General features: G+C 40.5%; 1 protein-coding gene across 3 annotated transcripts in view; it reads right to left on the bottom strand.

Annotated features, from left to right (window-relative positions):
• GRIP1 (glutamate receptor interacting protein 1) overlaps positions 1-22497 on the bottom strand; it is a 736800-nt gene that overhangs the window by 45304 nt on the left and 668999 nt on the right. For all 3 annotated transcript variants that reach the window (XM_057557420.1, XM_057557421.1, XM_057557422.1), the window contains 5 exons: positions 19136-19205; positions 17338-17483; positions 6094-6238; positions 3544-3683; positions 3183-3374 (listed from right to left, as the gene is read on the bottom strand). In XM_057557420.1, the coding sequence (XP_057413403.1) occupies positions 3183-3374; positions 3544-3683; positions 6094-6238; positions 17338-17483; positions 19136-19205 (693 nt within the window). The remainder of the gene's footprint in view (positions 1-3182; positions 3375-3543; positions 3684-6093; positions 6239-17337; positions 17484-19135; positions 19206-22497) is intronic.

The following is a 22497-nucleotide window of genomic DNA, read 5'->3' as shown; positions in this document are numbered from 1 at the left end:
CAACTACTGAAGCCCACACGCCTAGAGCCCGTGCTCCGCAACAAGAGAAGCCATCGCAATGAGAAGCCTGCGCACCGCAACGAAGAGTAGCCCCCACTCGCCGCAACTAGAGAAAGCCCACGTGCAGCAACAAAGACCCAACACAGCCAAAAATAAATAAATAAAATTAAATAAATTTATAAGAAAAAAAAGTCAACTTCACAAGCACTATCTGGAGAGATCTGGTTTAACCCAATATCACAAGTAAAGGGGAAAAAGACAGACTTTGAGATCTTGGTAAACAATAAGATCAAAATGAGTGACTAGGGCGTGCCCACCAAAATTCTTTTTTTTTTTTCCCCACCAAAATTCTTATGGTGAGGTAGGCCTGCACTGATGGGTTCTACAATTTCCAATGATGAAGGTGGCAGGCTTGAGTTGCTCCAGGCTGCCATACTATAGTATGACTTTCCTTTCTGAGTGCTACACTTGTATAGAGTTAAGCTTGAATGTATTCAGAAGAGAGGCCCTCAGGATGAGAAAAACACTCAAAAGTAAGTTACGTGAGGAACAGTGAAAGGAACTGGGGCTACTTTGCTTAGAGAAGGAAAGACTCAAGAGAAGCGTGAGAGCTGTCTTTGAGCAGCTGAAGGGTTGTCAAGTGTCGAGGAGGCTTTACTTTGGAATGACCTTGAGGGTAGAACTAGAACAAATAGGCAGAAGCTACAGGCTGACAGATTTCAGCTCAATACAAGGGAGAACTCCGAGCTGTCAGAACTAAGTACGGAAGCTGGGAGAGCTGCCTTAGCAGTTAGGCAGCAACTTGTCACTCTGGGCGCTCTAGGCCGTGCAGCATGACGGCAGGCAGCCAAGCTGGACAGGACATCAAGGGCTGCACTGGACGCCAGACTAGCTGACTTCAAATTCTCTCCCAATACCGAAATCCTGTGATTTCACCTTCCGTGTTCCTTACGGGAATCACTTGAGATGAGTTACGTAAAAGTGCTTTGTAAACTCTAGTTTTACAAATGCAAGGTATTATTACCAATTTTTCATCACCTTGGAGGATGTCAATTCTATCCCAATTGCCATTTTCTCTATATCTCTCTAATCTCTCTTCAAACTCATAATGATTTTTAATTTATAAATGCCAAACTTATCATACCAATAATTATGACTATTATTCCCTGTCTAGGATTTCAAATTTTCAAAATCCTTCATAAATAATAAATGGTTCTTCATCTTTTATAAACGAGGGATAGGCCTTACATTCAGTGTGCTAATCATGGGCCCGATCTTATTGTGTAAGAGGATAGAGGAGCTAAGTTCTCACATATCCCTTAGGGGCAGAACTCATTATAATCAATAGCTCACCAAAATCTGTGTAACAAAAAAGTTCCCACATTAGTAAATAAACAATAAACAAACACATTAAGAAATAAACCTCAGTCTATGCTGATAGAATTTGACTTGGGTCCTTTATCCAGAGTGTCCTCTGGGAGTTTATCAACTCCCTGGCAATGAAAATAGCTGTTATTTGGTGGCATAGCTAACTTGTCACAAGGTATTTGGACTTGGATAAAATTACTTGCCAGATAAGTGAAAGTCCCAGTCCTCTTTTGGGTGTTCAAAATATTTTCTCCACCTGTTTATTCATACAGTGGAATATTACTGAGCCATAAAAATAAATGAAGTACTGATACATGCTGCAACATGGATGAACTTAAAAATATTATGCTAAATGAAAGAAGCCAGTCACAAAAGGCCACATATTATATGATTCCACTTATATGAAATGTCCAGAATAGGCAAATCTATAGAGACAGAAAGTAGATTAGTGGTTACCTAGGGTTTGGGTGGAAAGGGTGGGTGTGTGCTAATGGGTATGGTGTTTCTTTTTGGGGTCACTAAATGTTCTGTAATAGATTATAGTAATGGTTGCACAACTCTGTACATATACTAAAAAACCACTGAATTGTGCATTTAAAACAGTGAACTTTATGTTATGTAAATTATATCTCAAAAAAGCTGTTAAAATATATAGTGTCTTGAATAAGAATAAACCAGTAAAATCAAATTTTCTTTAAAAATTAAATAAAATTTTCTTGTTTTTTAAAAAAACAAAACAACAAAAGAAAACCCCAAAATATTTTCTCCACCAAACTCCAATATCATCTCTAACAAGTAATGACTTGATAGCTTTGAAATATCATTTCTTTTCATTTTTGTCCATCCTTCTTGGGATTTAACAGAAAGTGACATAGGCAGAGGCAGGCTGAGAGAAAAAAACTAGAACCAGGAAGAGAGCAAACTGGATACAGACCGTCCTCAAAAGTGGTTACCTAAGTTACTACAAAGCAACCCTCCCGCCCGAACACATGTTCTCCAAACTGTTTATGTATTTTATTCTCTGACTTAAACCAAGAGCAGAAAAGGAATTCGGAGGCTGGAATTTATACAGGGTGTTAAAAGAGAAGGTAAGGCTCAGATAAGGAGAAATACAGAGAATTTTTGACACACTTCTCTTTGGATGCTAAGTATCGTTAAGAAGGAAACATTTTTAAAGGAAGCATTTAGTTTATACTCTGTCTTCAGTCTAATACTTTTTGTGTGTTTATATTGTGTTAGTGAGGTTTACCTTTTCATGTAGGTTATACTTCGTCCCATGAAGACGCTGTTTGTGAAGAAAGAACTACAGTATACTTTAATATACTATGATTACAACTCTCTAATGATGAGCCTTGGGGGAAACCCCTACACGTTTCTATGAAAAGTCAGGAAGAGGCAGGAATAAATGGGGTCACAAATCTTTGGCTCATCTCTTTGCACATCCCCTGCCCTCCTCATTCCATCTTTGTGGAAAGCTTGCTAAAAAAGTAAGGCAATGGGGCTGGTCTTCAGTGACCCAATTTATTGTGTGGTTTGCCTCATATTAAACTGTGCTCGAAGGACAAGCTCTGGATCCAACACTTGGACGGCAGTAGGTCTAACGGGGGCCTGCTAGTGTTGGATAGATGTTCACAACTTATTAGCATTAAGGAGGAGGAGATGAAAGGTCACCATATTCAATGTGTTCACTATGGTTACACTGATGCAGACACAAGTAAAATAAAGATATTCTTTTCACGGAGTAGAAGGTGGATCTTTGAGAAACCTGAGCTTCACCAATGACAAATTTCCTGTACCCCACGGCGAGGACATACCTTGATTCCCATAGCTGCCTTCTATTCCTGAGCCATCCCACGAGTCCACGGCACTGTCCACGCTGGGCACAGTGGAGGGGTACGTATCGGTGAGTTTGCCTGGCTTCTGTGCTGGAGACGGGTCCTCCACATCTCCCAGGTCACTCAGGTGGCTGGCAATGGGGAATTTCTTGGGACTTGACGCTGACTGGGCTTTACAGACAGAAAAGGAGCTTAAGTACCAGAGAAAATTTAAATACAAAGATACGCCAACACTCCCTGGCTGTGTGTTTCCCTAGAAACAAACACGTAGACATTTGCACATTCTTTTAGGGAAGGAAATGCACTGCAAATCCTTAATTGTGGCTTTCAACCCACTCACCATCTGTCTGCTTCTTAATTTTCAAGGTGACAGTCTCTCCTGCCATCTGTAACAAATGGATGGCTTCACTCAGAGGCTTCCCTTTCAAGCTGCTGCTATTGATGGCTAGGATTCGGTCTCCTATGTGGATCGCGCCAGTTCTGAAACGCCAAATAATAATAGGAAAGGTAGAAATTATCCCTGAATGCTACTGAATATAAATTCCCTGATATACTTTATTTATTCATGATAATAAAGACTTGGCAAGAGTCTCTAGAAGTCACTCCTTGCCTTCTCCTGAGCAATGTTACAAGATAACTGCGTCTGTTGTGAATTACTTTTTAGTTTCAAATAAAATCAGAAAAAATGTTTTAATTAGTATTTAAAATGGACTTGTGGGCTGTTTAAATTCCAAGAAAGCTGAGTCATTTGATAACCCTCTTAAAAATCCCAAGGAAACGAACAAAATGGGACAATCACAGTAGTGATGTTTAGCATGGAGCGGTCCTTCTTTCTACAGACTTAGAAGTGTTGAACACAATCAGTCAGTATCCCAGCTTACCGCAAGCAAGGCTTAGACACAAGACCCTGGTGTGGCAGGCCCCCGCCATCCCCCAGTGGTGATTCCAAGAATTGAAAAAGGCTGAACTCAGGAATCAGTTTGTTTGTTTTTTTTTTTTCGCCGCACTGCGCGACTTGCAGGAACTCAGTTTCCCCGACCAGGGATCGAACCTGTGTCCCCTGCAGTGGAAGCGTGGAGTCCTAACCACTGGACTGCCAGGGAATTGCCAGGAATCAATTTGAATCCAACTCTGTCACCTACCAGCTGTGTGACCTGGGCACCTTATTTTCACCTCTCTAGGTGTCAGTTTCCTCCTCACTAGAATGGGGATAGCCATCTCACAGGGAAGCTCTGAGGGCTAAATAGGAAAACACATGTAAAAGGGCTTAACATCCTGCTTGAAATGTGGAAAAAGAAAATTAATTTATTGATCAATAGATAAACCTTTGATCTTTTCCCTTCTCGTCCCATTCTCACCCGATTCTGAACCAGCAGACTGGAATTTACGATTCTGATGTTCACCATATCTTTCTTTGTTTGGAAGCACAGGATGGGGGAAGAGCAGACTCACAGCAGTCAAACTCAGGAAAGGTTTAAACACTCAGATCTTTCCACCTGGGTTGAAGGGTGTAGAGTGGGAATCCCATGCGCTAGCCTCTGCGGTGCTGGCTCACTTGAAATATCCTGAGTGAAGGAAGCCCAGCTCACAGCCTGCTTGTGACTGAGTGGTCTGGCCCCAGGTTGCTTTGGGGTCGGTGGGCAGCGGTGCTGGGCAGCAGTAAGTGGGGCAACGGAGGTGACACTGGGTCACACAGATGATGAGGGGCTGCCTAACGAGTCTACCGATGCATCTACTCTCAAGGAATTTTTTTTTTCCTTAAAAAAAAAAAAAGAGATCAATTCATTCTTCCATAAAGAGTCTCTGGGGCGTGCCCTGGCGGTCCAGTGGTTAGGACTCAGTGCTTTCACTAACGTGGCCTGGGTTCAATCCCTGGTCGGGGGACTAAGATCCCACAACTGTGCGACGGCACAGCCAAAAAAAAACAAAAACAAACAACAGTCTCCAGTTTATGAAAGAGCCATGCTGTAAGCCATAGAACACTTGACCAGGAGGTTGCTGAATCAGATCAATATTAATCTTTTCCTCATTGTCTAACAGAGAAACCTAGGACAGGGGGACACCTGAAGAATACCGTATCATAGGTGTCTCTGTTAATATCAGAATACGAAATTCCAACAGGGCAGCCTTTTTTGAGCTGCCTCGGTGCCCTCACCTGACAGATGAGGATGTTGGATGAGTTGATTTCTAAGGTACCTTGCAGCTCCAAAATTCTGTGATGCTATATCTCTGTTTTGCAAACCAGTGTCTTCAAGTGTCAGCATGAACAGTGTGTGTGCACTCCTGAGCTAGGTTACTGGAGGACAGATCGGGTTATGGGGTTTGGAATATGTCCTACAACATGTCTTGGAAAGAAATACAGTATAATGGGGGTGGGGTGCATGCCAATGGAAACAAATTGCCAAAGGAACAAATGGGCATTCCAAATTTCAAGATGTTATTAAGTCACTGCACTGTTTCCTGAAATCTTTGAAGACGAAGCTTGTGTCATCCTCTCAGCAGCCAAGCCCAGTACCTGTCAGGTAACAGAGGCTCAGGAAATGTTTGCTGAATTGGATTGGACAAACCTTTTAACCTCCTTGAACTTTACTCTCCTCCTCTCAAAATGGACACAATATAAATTTACCTCTAGTCAATTGTGGTCGGTTTACACATTTCTGGAGACTAAGATCAATGCTAAGCCCAGGACACTTTTAACTGCCTATACCATGCCCTTCAAAATCAAGTCAGAGCTCTGCCTGAGAGTTCTCAAGCTCTAAAATCAATCCTTTGTGCAGAGTTGAAAAAGTCAACAGATAACCAAGCAGGAGAGGGGAGCATGCTTTTATGTGGCTGTGAGGAAGGAAACCCATTTCAGACAGGTAATTGTAGCAGCTGCTTCGAATGTTACCTTTCAGCTAACCCTCCTTTAGTGAGGCTTGAAATGATTATAGGATCAAAAGGCTCTTCAGTTCCTGAAATCGTGATGCCAAGGGGCCCCCCATAGCGCTTCAGCTCCACGGTGTAAATAATTGCTCCGGAACTTTCTTGCTCATCTGCAATAAATGCAATGAGTCGTAATTGGTTTCTTCGGAAGAAGCAGAGTAAAAAGACACATATATTCATACATAAAATAAGAAATTCCAAACATCATCATCAAAGCACTGGGTCTCAGAAAATAATTATTTGGGGAAGTAGCATTTCCTTAGTAGGATATACCATTCTAATACAGGGATGTCGTTCTCATCAGTGTCAGGGAAGGGGTTCTCTGCCTGATGACTTATGTTTTAAATCTGTGAGCGAGCTACCCAGCCGGCACTGCGGGCCCTTTAGACAATGTCCCTGCCTAGCACAGTGCTTGCCCAGCATTTTGTGAGTGTGCCACGAATATCCGTGGACTGAACGCACCGTTGAGGAGGCGATATGGGTGGACAGAGTCACGCCGTAAACAAAGAGACTGGGCTCTGCAATTCCTATTTTCAGGCTTTACGAGCAAGCTAACTCTCAGTATAGAAAAGCTGATTTAACTCACGGTTGGAGCAAACTTTAATATATGCATGGTTAAGTGGGGCTTGGGAATCTGGAATCCCTTAGCTATTGTTCCACTGTGTCTTAAAGTGTGAATCTTATTCACAAAATCTGTGAATCTTATTCACAAATACACAGATAGTAAAACAGATGTTTGAATGATTATCTCTCTGCTGTTCTTGAGACTAGGAGCCATGTAAGTTACATTTCAGTAACATATGCCAGGTTGCCACACTCTCATGAGCTAAGTTTCACCAATTAATGTTCTTATGAAGGAAAACATTTGTGAGTGTGGTCTGCCTGAAGCATTGGCTTGAAAGATGTCATGGGACACCTTTCGCATGGTTGGGTATTTTGACTGCATCAAAGTTGCAAATATGAAGTCTCAGAATTCAAAGGGTTTTATTTGCTTATGACATGCTGAAAGTTCTTGAGCATTTCTTGCTTTATTCCTTGGGCCTGGGAGCTGTGAGTGGTTAAGGAGTTGTTCTTTGCTGTACCTAAGGATACAATGAAATGGTCCAGTAGATACTTGAACAAAACAGTCAGCTTTTATAGTCAGGCTGTATCCTGGAGAAGCATTAATACAGTCACATTTCTGCAATGAGCAGCTGTTCATTTATGATATGACACCCTAAACTAAGGAGGAATAGAAAAGCTTGAATTAACAATTCAATTATCTGTGTGTGCGGTGAAGAATTATAATGAATATAAAATGAAATGTCTATAGAGAAATGCAGGAAGCGATGTGTCCTTTCCTGCCAGCACTTATTTCACTTCTGGCCACAGATTGGGAGCTCTGGGATGTACCCATTGCCTCCACTCCCTCAGTGGAGGAAGAAGCAGCTCCATACACAGAGAATAAAGACCATCTACCACACACTGCTTAAATCAACATCCTAGGGTATAAACATCTTCCACATTAGACTCAAATTTATACTGGCAGCTGAGAATCCTCCACATCAAGGCTTCAACGGCTCTGTTTCATGGTTCACACACTTCATCCAGGGTTCTACTTTAGTTGTGGCCAACAGGCTGGTGATGGGCTGCCAAGCAGCTGCTGAGAGAAGCACCAGGATGCAGAGTAACCGAAAATGGAGGGACAGTCAAAAGTCTAACTTTTTCTACACTGTGATATATCATCACCTGTCAGAGCTGGTTTCGACATAAATGAATAGGGTATTACTGGATAGATTACACGTATTTTGCAGTCTGTGCCACCAACTATATTCTGCATAAAATTCTAGGTGAGTCATTTGATTAGTAAACCTTGATATAGTTAAGTGTTAGTTACCGCTGGGCACTCTACTGGCCATTCAGCGTGGGTGTGTGTGCCAGTGGGAAGACCCTGCCCTTTTATTGCCCTTCCCCCTTATAGGGCAAGTGCAAGCACTGCCTTGTCAATGGGCACCAAGCATTCTGGATGTGGCCATCAGCTCTTTATGGGAGTTGTGGGAAATGGCAGTTACCAAGTACATGGAACCCAGGTGCCCAGAACCCAGGAACCTGTGGGAAGCTTCAGGTGAAACTTTAGTCTAGATGAAAACAACCACTGGCCCATAGGAAGGTGAGCTGGGGTGCGGTCCCATTCACCAGGAGAAAGGGGAGAAATTGGTTCCAGCTAGCTCATTCTTCAGGTAACTCAGAGTGAGTGCCCTGTGTTATTTCTGGACAGTTTTGCAACTTGCATCTAAGATGACAAAATAACGCCAGAAATGGAGTAAACCGGTTTAGGATGGTTTCAGGCCACTTTATGTAGGAACATTTTAAATTAGGCTGCTGAGGTGTCACAATAACAAAAGGCAATTGTTAGGGACTCAATGAGTTTAAATAGTGGTGAGATGCAAATCAAGAAAATGGCTGTATATTAATGAAGAAGTGATGCTATATTTAGATTATGACAAAAATGTAGTTGATTTCTGATTCCTTCAACAAAGAACTTGGAAACAAAAACCAGAATGGGTAAATTTAAGAGACATTACAACCAAAAGCAATGAATACTTCTTTTTGGATCCTAATTCAAACCAACTGTTTTTTAAAAACCTGTCTATCTACCCATATATATGAAAATCAGGGAGATGGGAACATTGAGTACATATTTGAGGAGATTAAGAATTATTGCTAATATTTTGGGGCTTTCCTGGTGGCACAGTTAAGAATCTGCCTGCCAATGCAGGGGACACAGATTTGAGCCCTGGTCCAGGAAGATCCCACATGCCGCAGAGCAACTAGGCCCACATGCCACAACTACTGAGCCTGCGCTCTAGAGCCCGTGAGCCACAACTACTGAAGCCCACGTGCCTAGAGCCTGTGCTCCGCAACAAGAGAAGCCACTGCAATGAGAAGCCCGCACACCGCAGAGAGGAGTAGCCCCGGCGCGCCGCAATTAGAGAAAGCCCGTGCACAGCAACGAAGACCCAACGCAGCCAAAAATAAATAAACAAACAAATAAGTAAATAAATTTTAAAATAAAGAATTACTGCTAATATTTAAAATTGTGACGATATTTAGTTATGTATTTTAGAAGTCTCTTATAAGAGTATTGTTTAGGGATACATTAATAATGTTTGCAAGATGCAATGATATGATGTCTGGAATTTCTTCAGAATAATTCAGTGTGTGGGTGGGGTGCAGAAATTAGGGTGGGAGTAGATCTGAAGCAAGACTGATTCTAAGTTGCTAACTGTTGATGCTAGGTGATGTAGGCTGGTTCATTACACCATCTTTCTCTATTTTTAAATATATTTTCATAGTAATTTTTTAAAAAGAAAAAATATTAATTCCCTTAGAAAACCCTTTGTGGATGCCTTGAGTAAAGAGACATTTAATTAGTTTGGCTTCCTTACTCTCTTAGCTGATGATGGCTGCCTGTAGACTGTCTCGTCCAGACCCTATGACCCATCTGCCCACCAGGCAGGCTTCCCAGAGCATCCTACTGCCATGTGCTCTTGAGGAGGCCCCATCTCAGCTCTGCCCAGTTGTTCACAGCAATGGTCTCTTCCTAAATTGTTTTCCTTCTTCGGATCCAGACTTTGTCCCTCTTTCCCACATCTATTTTCACCAGTCCTGCCAACACTGAATACCCTCTCTTTTCTTCCCAGAATATTCTGAAAGCATAAATCTGAATATGTTACTCTCTTCCTTGAAGCTTTCCGTTAGGTCCCAGATTTCTGAAGAATAAAGCGCAACCCCTTGGCATGAACAGGGCTGGAGCCTCTGTCTTCCCCCATCCTTTCCCATCCCAATCCAATCTAATTCTCTCCCCACTGAATGACCTGTGGTCCATTTAAAAACACTTTGCATGCATCTTTAACCTGGCACGTGTTACTCCCTGGAAGCAGACGTCTTTCCTCCCCCGGAGAATTTCTACTCTTACTTTAGAACTTGGCTCAGATGTCTTATATTTCTGGAAGCCTTCCTGGCTCCTCAGCTGAGACTATAGACCTTTCCTATGAGATCCTACAGCTCCTGTGTATTTTTCTAGTGTTTCTCAACTTCTTTTTAAAAAAATTATTGCCTCCTCTCCTCCCATCAAGGAGAAAAATTAAATTTAAATTCTCCCTAATGAGAGAAATTAAATACGAGGGAATAAGAGTCAGTCGGGTAGGGTTGAGCTTTGGAGGGTCACAAACTACTGTAACGTAATATCTAAGATTCTTTGCTCCCTGAGAACCAAATTTTATTTTTTTTAAATTGAAGTGGAGTTGATTTACAATGTTGTGTTAGTTTCAGGTGTACAGCAAAGTGATTCAGTTATACATACACATGTATCTATTTTTTTCAGATTCTTTTCCCTTATACCTGAGAACCAATTTTTGCCCCCATCGGGAATGCATGGTCTACTATATGGTTTTGCTCTATGTGTCTCCTTAATTAGAACAGGATCACCTTGAAAATTAACATTTTTTATATTCACATGCCCAGAGCCTAGAACTATGCCTGGCACCAAGGAGACTCCAGTAAGTGCCTAAACAAATGAGTGAAAGGACAAATGCCTATTAGCAGGCAGTCACTGGTTCCTAGCTTTGTGAGTCACCCTTCCGGCTACTCCAAGGTCTAGATTCCTTCTCCAAGGTGATGCAGACCCAATCAGGCTCATTCAAAGAGTGAGAATAAAGCCTGGGCTGCCTGAGTTAGCTGCAGGCTGCACTTCCAAATCCATCTGCCTTCTCGGGCGTCGGCCCAACTGGCAGCTGTAAGGCCCTGCAACTTGGGAGGAAAGTGATAACTGCCATTTATGCTCAGACCATTTTGGAGGTGGAAGCACTCCAAGACGCTCTCTCCTTGAGGCTGGTCCAGCTTGGAAAGGAGCAACTGGAGTGTTGAAGCAGAACAGAAACTTTCTGAGAAGGAAGAACGCAGGATCACCAGGAAGTTGCAAAGTGAGCCTAAACAGATCTTAATGATATTATAAACAGCTTCTATATCACAACAGAAGGTTTACCGCTATTAGCAAAAGAGATGAAAGGGGGCCAGCCAACTTGTTTGTTCTGCTCAGCTCTAGTTAAGGAAATTAATGGGATCACGGAACAGATGCAAAATTGCAGCATTACTCATCTGCAATGTTATTTTCAGGCTTCTTGAGTGCCGCCTGTTTAACAAAATGAACGCTATCTGGCTTGAATCCATAATGGCAGCTGGATTTGGGAGGCTTGAATTTGGGAGAGGGTCTTTGGAATGCATAAATGTACAGGTCAATCAAAGTTCACTTCAACTAAAAGTGATGGAATTCATTCCACAGAGTATGGCTACATTTCTTGGAGGTGGACAGACCTGAGAAAATGAACCATTTAGAACAATACTCTCTATGACTGCCTTACTGTTGTGCCAGTAAGGCCAACCTTACTGGCCTTACCAAAGTCATGTTCCAAGGAGTTGTTGAGTGTTTAAGAGTAGAATTTGAATTTCCTTATGTAAGTGATCATTTATAAGTCTCCAAATTAGGTTGTCTTGTGACAGTGTTTCTTCGAGTGTAGTTCTGGGATGAGAAATTTTAGCAGTATCTGAGAACTTGTCAGAAATACCAATTCTCAGCTCTATCCCAAACCCGTAGGAATCTGAAACTCTGGAGGAAGGGCCCAGTCACCAGTGTTTTAACAAGCCCTCTGGGTGACTGTGATGTTGACTTGAGTTTGAAAATCATTACTACTTTGAGATAAAGCAGAAAAAAGGGAAGAGTACTTTAAAAAAAAAAAATCTATCAGAGTTTCTTCTTGCAGCCAGCCTCTTGCCAAAACAACCCCTACCACTGCTCTTCGCATAGCCAGGATCATTCTTGGTTGCTTTGATGGGGCATTTCTGCTACTTCAATCTAGATTTGAGGGGAAAAAAGCTGCTGCAAATTACTTAGCCGGCTTAACACTGATGAAGTGAAAAAAAAAAAAAAAAAAAAAAAATGAAAGCCCAAATCTTTGAAGGGCAGATTTAACTGGTACTAATAAGGCTATATTTGCGTAAGACTCTATCTGAAATTGTGAAAAGGTAATTTGCTTCAGATGGGACAAGTTGCAGCCTGGAAGTGTTTCTCGACACAGATTAGAGCCGGTGAAGGGAAAATACTGAATTTTTAGTCTCTACAAACATGCTATCTATTAGAAGTGAGGTGCTCTAAATCAAGAGAGAGGTCATTAGCGTCTGTATATTTGACTGGCACAAAGGCAGTGATACAAAGTGGACCCTTAGAAATTATTTGGGATAGATTTGGAAGCTTCCATGTATTTCTTCCCACAATTCCCCCAAATTCTCTCCTTTGCTTCAGGGTTCTTTCTCAGATCTCCAAACTCTCCCCTCTTCAGCTACATTGGATCTAGATGCAGTCAAGGCAATAGATCTTATTTCAAGCAATAGATCTTATTTGCATCTCTGAGGGCCTGGGGATTAGGTAACCATCAGGGTTCCAGAGGCTTGGACCCAGACAAGCACCGATTGGCTCTACTTGATTTATGTTCCCGTGGTAATGAAAGATGACAGATGTAAAAGCTCCTCTAGAGAGAATGGCCACTGAATATGGGGGGGTGGTTTCCCTACAATCCCAGGTGTTCCAAAAGATTTGGCCATAGTAAAATAAAGCTAAAATTAATTTTAAAAGCATCCTAATAATGGCTGTTGATAGTCTGCATTCACTGGGCCTTATTTGGTGCCATTCATTATCGCCGAGTGCTTAAATATCAATATATATTGCCTCCTTTGACCCTTAAAACTGCCATGTGCAGGACGCATTCAGTGGACATTGTGGATGAGGACACCGGTGCCCAGAGAAGCTAATTTTCCCAAGTTTCCCAGCTTGTCAGTTGTGAAGTCAGTCTAGTGTTCTTAGTCATTTTATTTTACTGCTTCCCCCAGCCAGCGCTAGAAGCAGAGTCAATGCAGACTCTCTTGGATGCCTGTTCATTACTTCAGTAAGTGACTGCAACCCGTGACCACAGACCAAATACCCTGGCCTCGTTCCCCTGCCTTTTGTCTTTTAATGGCTCCTCGTTGGCTTCTGGGGTAAAGTTCAAACTTTTTAACATAGTTAGAAGGACCACAATGATCTGGCTTCAGTGTATCCATCTATTCACCCACTACTGAGTCCTCACACAAACTTTCTGCTTCAGCTACATCTGCTACTAGGATGTACCACTCTCTCTGACTTCCTGTGGCTCATACTCTCCCTCTGGTTAATTTTAACAACGCCTCCCAAATACTTTCAAGACCAAGGCTGTTAGAAGCGTTTCCTTGAGCTCCCCAGTCTCAAATGGGTGCCTTCACGTTCTCTTAACGTTTTGTGCACACACCTAGAACATTCATCATACTGTTGATTATTTTCTTCCGTTTCTCCTATAACATGGTGACTGATTTAAGGGCAGAGGTTGTGTCCTTTTTAATCTGAGAACTGGCAGTCCCTAGTACCTTACGGACACTAAATCAATGCTGATGGCGTGACTGAATGAAAAACAAAGACTTTAACAACGTTTGAGAATAGTTCTACCATCTCCTTTAAAGTACAAGGCAGAGCAATAAAATTATTGCAGCTGGAAGACAGGCTTACATTTTGAAGCAACATCTGTTAAACTCAACTGCAGTATTACTAGCTTAGGAAACCAAGTTATTATATCAAGTATGGTTATAACCTTTCTGTAACTCATCAGAGAACCAAGGATGGAGAGGAGCAGACACTTAAGGAAAGAACTGGAAGACTCCTGAAGTCCAGAAAGTCCAATATTAGTATAAGCAATATTTTAGGGAGTGAAGAATATATACTGAGTATTACCATTCTAAAATACAGCGACAAAGGATGGCAACAATTTAAATCACCAGCTTAATTTCAGATTAAGCAAGGTATCAAACTTCCAAAATCAGTGACCGTTGTCATGAATAATGCTTATTTCCCACTCATTTATATCTTGACCAAGGATCAGAACGAATGTGGGAAAAGGCATTTCAGGATGTAATAATAATAAAAATAGTTCCCAGTTATTGAATACCGATTGTGCCAGGAAATCTCTCTCTCAACAAGCTACAACAGCTCCCCGAGGTGGGTATTATTTTGTGCACATTACTGAAAATGGAACTGAATCTCAGGCAGGTTAAGTATCTTGCCCAAACTGACGCAGCTCAAATGTGGAAGAGCTGGATTTAAAAGTGTGTGCTCTTTATGTCTACATAGTTGGCCTTGAACTGGTCTATATCCAGGTTTGACATTTTGAATAATCCCTTCCCCTTGCTTTGCTCTGAATAAAAAAGGATTCAGTTACTCAAATTATACTTATATTCTCATGGGGGAAGAGGATACAGAAACACTCAAATTCTTCCAAATCGATGATCAGATGATAATTTTCAAATAATGGTCTGTTATAAAAATGTGTAGCTAAGTGGGTGTATATTTTAGTATGACAACTTGAGAAAATCTGGTTTGGGTAAATATGTCTCCTGCACCTATATTTACAGTCTTATTTTGGGTAGGTGCATGGTTTTCAATGGAAGGATTTAGGATTTTAAAAATTGGACCTCTTAAAATTAGAAAAAAAAAAACCCTAACAAGCATGATCATTACCATAGTCTTAGGCATAGGGATTGTAGGGGGAAGGGTCTAAAGGGGAAAAATGAGCCAAAGGAAAGAAGCAACTGAAAGTAAGATCTGGCTCTCTAAGTGCTCAGTTGTTGTTTCTGAAACTCCTCCCAGCGTGTCTGCACAGTCTGGCTTTGGCACTGGGAAGATCGCCAATCACAAGCACCATACATATTCCTCTCTGGCTTGGCTCCTTCACTCTGCAAGGAAGGTAGCTGAGATCTGCTTAGCTTGGCAAATCATGCAGAATGGGTTTCTCCACAGGGCTTTGCCTCTTCACTAGGACAGAACCCAGTCTGCTGCTGGAGGCTTTATCCTTCTTTATAAATAAATCCCCCAAAGAAAATGCCATTGAGGCATGCTTGTTAGGAGAGAAGTGCAAATGTTGGTGTGGAAAATCAGTTGCTTGGGAAATAACTAGTAGAAATCTATGCATATTTTCAAACATTCATTATAAAATATACTTGGATGTAATCATCTTTACCAGCTGTACTGATGGATGTAACTACCAACTTGTTTTGACTTTGAATAGGAATCATAAACACAAGGCGTGACATGACCAGGAACTCTGGATCTAGAGGATTAGATTCCAGGAGATTCCAGGACATTGGTAACTGCTCATTATTGGTTGGGATGAAACTATATTCAGTAGAAACTCTCTTAACCAATCTCCCTTTAACCAATTTACTGGATTAATTGTGACTCTCCATCCTCTTCGTAAAATATACTGACCAATGCCACTGAATGTTCCAGAATAATAGGTTTCCCTCTGTAGTACCCCGTGTACCTCTGTTCCTGCTACCAATTGAGTCAAAAGCTTAAAAGTTTAGAGTCAATTATGATTATTCCCAATCCTGTTTATGCCAGTTTTACTTGTTATTGTAACTATGTAATTTAATATATCTTACATAACCTATGAAATATGAGTTTATTGGATCTATGAAAAAATCAAATGCTTTGGAAAGATTCAATAAGGGGGATTATTAGGCAAAAATCAACAGTTAATTACATAGAGGAAAAACTTGAAAACATTGGGGAAATAAAAATCTAGAGGGAGTAAGCATTCAGATTGCTTTAAATTCTTTAAATTCTCACTGCATTAAAGCAAAACAACACACAAAAACCAAACCTGGAAATCATAAACTGTATATTATGGGTATGACTTAGGCAAACAAGTCAAAAGACTTGTAATTACAATCAGCAGAAAGTGTTGGCTTCACCTGTAAGATTGGTAAATTTTTAAATTAAATGTTTATGTTATAGATATATGTCACTTTCTATAAATCCCCACATTAGTTGACTCTTTCAGTTCATGAACTTTTTTCAATTAGCTTGGGTTCTTATCAAAATCAGATAAAAGGGCGTATGCTGCGGGGCTGCTCAGATTGGTGGGTCTTGGCCCAGCATCACGATGAAGTTTGCTAGAAATGACAGTCTCAGGCCCCACCTGGGGTGAGCGCTCAGGAACTGTGTTTTAACGAGCTCTTCAGGTGATTCTGAGGCCTTCTCAAGTTTGAGAAGCACCGCTCTCCTGTATTCGCACAGTACTGGAAACACTAACAATGGATATAGTCCTTTTAGAAAGCAACATGGTACAAGACTCATCAGAAATCATAAAAATTCCCTTTTTATTTTGACTCAGTCACCCTACTTTTAGGAATATTTCCTAAGGAAATAATTCAAAAGAAGAAAAGTTGAATAAAGATATCTATGCATAAAAATATCTGTTATTGTGCCACCTACAGTAATAAAACAACTGGGAGCAATCTAAGTAAGAAGAAAAGAATGGTAAATAAATTACTGGCAGTAAATTAAAATGATAGGTATTAAGGGTTTGTAAAATGGTAACATGTTTATAAAGCTAAGGAAAAAAGAGAACACGCACTGTGGTTATAATTACGTAATATAATATCAACTAGAAAATGACCATTTCTATTGTATTAGGGTGGTATCAGGTGATGATTTAGTTTTCATCTTTTATTTATTTATTTATTTGGCTGCGTTGGGTCTTCGTTGCTGTGCACGAGCTTTCTCTAGTTGCAACGAGTGGGGGCTACTCTTTGTTGTGGTGTGCGGGCTTCTCACTGCGGTGGCTTCTCTTTGTTCTGGAGCACAGGCTCCAGGCACGCGGGCTGCAGTAGTTGTGGCACGCGGGCTCAGTAGTTGTGGCTTGTGGGCTCTAGAGCACAGGCTCAGTAGTTGTGGCACACGGGCTTAGTTGCTCCGCGGCATATGGGATCTTCCTGGACCAGGGCTTGAACCCGTGTCCCCTGCATTGGCAGGCGGATTCTTAACCACTGCGCCACCAGGGAAGTCCCTAGTTTTCATCTTTAAAGTTATTTTAATATAGCTATAATGTTTATATAACGAAAATATCTTAATCATATCATTTAAAAGCATCATTATTTAAAATTCATACTACACTCTCAACGCCCAATTTAAAGACCCTCTTAACTACAAAAAACACTGCTGCAATGTCACTAGCCAGCTGTTGTATGTAAAACACCAAGATCTAATATCTTTGGTGACAGACGGGCAGTTAGAGAAATCATTCTTAACTAAGGAGGTTATCAATACCTGAATTATCTTCATCTTTGCGGATTTTCAGCTTCACCAAGTCTTCACACTGCTGGAGGATCTGAACTGCATCTTCCATGGAACAGTTGTCCAGCCTGATGTTATCTATGGCAAGTAATTTATCCCCAAGTTCCAGGGTTCCCGTTCTGATAGTAAAGGCATAGCAAATGCATGATTAATAATGAGCACTTAACCAGGCCATTTAAGAGGCATTTAGCACAAAGCAGCATTATGGTAGTCTTTACAAGAAATAAGATTCTTCAACTTTTAAAATTGCATTTTATTGACAAATCCCCTTTTTCCAGTCTTGATTTGGATGGCTGCCGTGACATTAAATTGCAGAGTATTAAAAAACATTTTTCTTCTGCTTTCTTCAATTAGACCAGGACAACCATATAAGCATCGCTCAGGAATTCTAAGTTTTCCAGGAAGCGGGGTAATGGGCCCAGGTTTACACAGCCCGGGTGTCCTTATGCTTCTCCAGATTGTTGCTCCACTTTTGGTCCTTGGCAGCCCAGATACTTGGAGAGGATACAGGGAGTGAGGCGAGTCAAGGTGGGATGGACTCAGGGGAGGTCTGAGTCCTGGTGTCTCTGCTATTTCCACCTGCACCGGGGAACCCACTATGGCTGCAGTAGGGAGAAAAGGTGAATTGGATGCTACCTATCTGGAAGGTGGCCATTGAGAGTCTAATACTGGTTGTATTCAGGTCTTGAAAGTTTTTAAAGGTCCATCATGAAATGAGAAAAACAATGAGAAGGTATATGTGCTTGCAGGTGCTTCTGTATGTATATGCACACATATCTGTAAGGAAGGTTATGTTTTGGTAAGAACCATCCTTTATGCATTATGTCTGTGACCGAGATTGCTAATTGCTTCCCAGAATCCATTCTCCCTTCCTTCTTCTGGGTCATCCCCTAAAGATACACACCCCAGACTCTCTCTGCACCACCCCACCTCCCTTCTATGGCTGGAAAATCACAATGACTGGAGAAGCTGGAGAGGACGGCAGAGCTGCTTCTCCAGCCCTGTGTTGCCTGTCTACCTCTCAACTGCTGTATGAGAGACAAACTTCTGTCTTGTTGGATCCACTCCGTTTATGTCTCCTTGTCACAGTATCTGAGCCTATACCTATATATCTAAGTTCATACAATGTCTTTCCTACTTTTTGAGTGTTAAAACATTTCTTTAATGACATGACTGTGATAACGGATGGGATTTTTTAAGTCCTTAACTGGAAAATAAAAAGAAAGTTAACAGTCTTACGTCAATATTCCTAATCACTTAAAAATATTTTTGATCTGTGAAATTGAAAGTTTGAGGCTCCCTGATTTTTGTGGTCTATGAACCAAATAGGATACATAAACACTGTTTAAGGCTCAAGGACCTGGCTTGACTAGGGAGGACATTCTGGCATCTAGCAAGACTCTCCCCTAAGCTATTATCTCCATGTGGGGTGACTCTCATCATTGGGGCCACTTTCAGTGTTTTAGCGGGAAAAATAAAGGATGGAAGATGATCAGTGAAGGAGAGGCTATGTTGGACTCACGAATGACCCTAAAAAACATTTTCATGTGATTGTTGTCTGCACTGGGTGCAGAAATAAACTGACACCGGGGGAGAGCTCTACATAGCCATTGACATTAGGGATGTCAAATATAATCGATTAATCGTGGCTGCCTGGAAAATATTGAGAATACCATGACCTATTAGCAAGGTTGTCTTGGGTGTGGAAGAGGTCATTTCTGCTGTATTTAAGAAACACCTTGGGATGAATCAGTAAATCCATCTTTCTTACCTGTGTGCCACACTGCCTTTCTTGATATCTGATATGACCAGGGGGTCTCCTGGTTTTCTACTAGATGGTGCTGTAATAATGAAGATAGAATAGTCACATCTTTATATCCACGATTCACCCACTACTGTACAGGTCTCACTGTATAGCAACCATTAATGCAAGTACAGTTTGTATGCAAAGCAAAGAGAATCAGCAAATGAATTTTAAAATGCGCATATTACCCCTTCTTGATATAAAAATATGTTTGTGTTAAAGTACTCATAAACTTGAAAACTAAAGCAAAGTTACTTTAAATCTGCAATTGGAGAAAGCAATTGAAAAGCGGCCCATCTGGATTAAATCTATTTCAATCTGTGATTCTCAAGAGAGGGAGGTGAAGAGTGAAGAGTCCAACAGAAAAGTGTATTAAAAGCAATTAGGGGCTCCCCTTGGTGGTACTTACATGTGATCCCTTCTCCTACCCATTCTTTCACTCCTTACCAGTGACGAGACACCACTCTTCATGGGATCCTGCCATATTACTCAAGTGTACTGGGTGGGAAAGTGGATGAGAATCACTAATGTAAATATTTTTTTTCCCCCAGAAGGATATCTTTTGCTAGAAAGACTGCAAATATTAAAATTTTGCTCACAAATTCATATCTAGAATGCTCTGAAATGTTCAGAAATCTGACTGATGCTATTTATTTATATTTATATATATATTCATATTTAAACATGTATATGTAACTTTTATTGAGTTTATAGATAAATCTATTATCCTGCACAGTGGTCAGTTTTGGGCTTTATAACTTTTCTTAGGAATATTTCCCTTTGGTGATAATGAAATAATAATAATGAAAAGCCATTAGGAATGAGTCTACTTAGACTTAATCCTCAAAATGAACTAGAGTCCATATTTAAGTACAAAAATATCATCTTGACCTAGAAAGTTTACATTTAATTTAGGAGTTCGATAGTTAAAATGAACATACCAACATTTATAAACAACAATTTGCCTCCAAGAGGAGATGTTTTACCAACCTGAAGCCTGGAGTGATTTCTTTTTAAGGATCATTAAAAGGCGCCTAATGTAAGATTTTATTATAAACAGTCTGATCACCCCATAATAATCATAGAACCATATCATATCCCATAATCCCATTTGAATCCCAGGAAAATGTTTATGCACAAGAACAGATGGTTTAATAATGCAACACATCGTTGAAAGAAAAAGCAAACACATATACCAATACCTTACCCACTGTCTGAGTTAGTCCACAGTAAATGTTAATGGGACTTCATCCAATCATTATTCTTAGCTTCTAGCAAAGAATGCAAGACATTCTGTTCACTATAATTAATTCATAATTTAAACCTCCACTCAATGATTTGATATAATTCCACTAGAGAAATATAAACATCCAGCGGTTTTACTCATATTACATTTCAGAACAGCAAATTGTTCTGGGCACAGGGCACAAAAACAAAAACTTTGTTATGACCAGCAAATACAACTTTCCTAGCATCTGCCAATAACTTTACACAATATTTTTCCAAGCTTTAGTAACCATCACAGAGCACTCAACGTTTCCCTTGGTTTTTAAAAAAATTCATTTTCCATTGAAATGGACTAAAACAAAATAGTATAGGCAACGAAATACATCAAACCCATCTCTGTCATCCTTCTAACAGAGGAAAATAACACTGTGACCTCTGGACAAACCCACACAGCTTTGCAGAGAGGTGTGAAACTTCTAATGGTCTATAGACACGTATGGTGCCCATTTCACGTTTACTACATTCTTCTCTTTCTCCTTTAATCAAGTCCATACTTGAGGTTTGAAAGGTTCATCAGGGTGGATGCCCATTGGAGTGATGAAGTTGAGCCCAGAAGTGGCTCCAAATCTGCATGAGCTCCTGACACTATCACTACCATGCTTACCAGGCACATTACATGTGGCCATGCTTTTGGGGCTTTGAGGGCTCAGTCAGGGTTTGCACACCCTGGTACCATGTTTTATTTTATATTTCTTAAAAAAATTTTTTTTTATTCAAGTATAGTTGATTTACAATGTTATGTTAATTTCTGCTGTACAGCAAAGTGACTCAGTTATACGTATATATACACTCTTTCTTTATATTCTTTTCCATTATGGATTACCATAGGATATTGAATATAGTTCTCTGTGCTATACAGTAGGACCCCAACTTCCCAATCCATCCTTCCCCCACTCCCCTTCCCCTTGACAACCACAAGTCTGTTCTCTGTATCTGTGAGTCTGTTTCTGTTTCATAAATAAGTGTATTTGTGTCATATTTCAGATTCCACACATAAGTGATATTATATGTTATTTGTCTTTCTCTTTCTGACTTACTTCATTTAGTATGATAATCTCTAGGTCCATCCATGTTGCTGCAAATGGCATTATTTCATTCTTTTTATGGCCGAGTAGTATTTCATTGTATATATGTACCACATCTTCTTTATTCATTCATTTGTCGATGGACATTTAGATTGTTTCCATGTCTTGGCTATTGTGAATAGACCTAGCACCATGTTTTTTTTATTTTGAGCCTATATTATTTATTTATTTATTTTTAAACATATTTATTGGAGTATAATTGCTTTACAATGGTGTGTTAGTTTCTGCTTTATAACAAAGTGAATCAGTTATACATATACATGTATCCCCATATGTCCTCCCTCTTGCATCTCCCTCCCACCCTCCCTATCCCACCCCTCTAAGTGGTCACAAAGCACTGAGCTGATCTCCCTGTGCTATGCGGCTGCTTCCCACTAGCTATCTATTTTACATTTGGTAGTGTATATATGTCCATGCCACTCTCTCACTTTGTCCCAGCTTACCCTTCCCCCTCCCCATGTGCTCAAGTCCATTCTCTACGTTCACGTCTTTATTCCTGTCCTGCCCCTAGGCTCTTGAGAACCATTTATTTTAATTTTTTTTAGATTCCATATATATGTGTTGCCATACGGTATTTATTTTTCTCTTTCTGACTTACTTCACTCTGTATGACAGACTCTAGGTCCATCCACCTCACTACAAATAACTCAATTTCGTTTCTTTTTATGGCTGAGTAATATTCCATTGTATATATGTGCCACATCTTCTTTATCCATTCATTTGTCAGTGGACACTTAGGTTAGCACCATGTTTTGATTCTTCTCTGAGGAAGGTACAAACCAAGCATGCTTTGCTTGACTTGTAGTGTTTTAAAAAATTAGTTGCCAACATTTAAAAAGTAGTAGATTTCATACAGATGTACAGCTTCTTTTAAAAAATTAGAGAGGCAATATGGTATAGTGATGAAGAGGCAAGATTTGGCAGCCAGAATGCTTGGGTTCCAAATCCTGCCTCTTC

Source organism: Balaenoptera acutorostrata, chromosome 11 (assembly GCF_949987535.1).
Source record: "Balaenoptera acutorostrata chromosome 11, mBalAcu1.1, whole genome shotgun sequence".
Lineage (NCBI taxonomy): Eukaryota > Metazoa > Chordata > Mammalia > Artiodactyla > Balaenopteridae > Balaenoptera > Balaenoptera acutorostrata.
The sequence above is the reverse complement of the archived record's forward strand: the minus strand, read 5'-3'. Positions and strand labels throughout refer to the sequence as shown.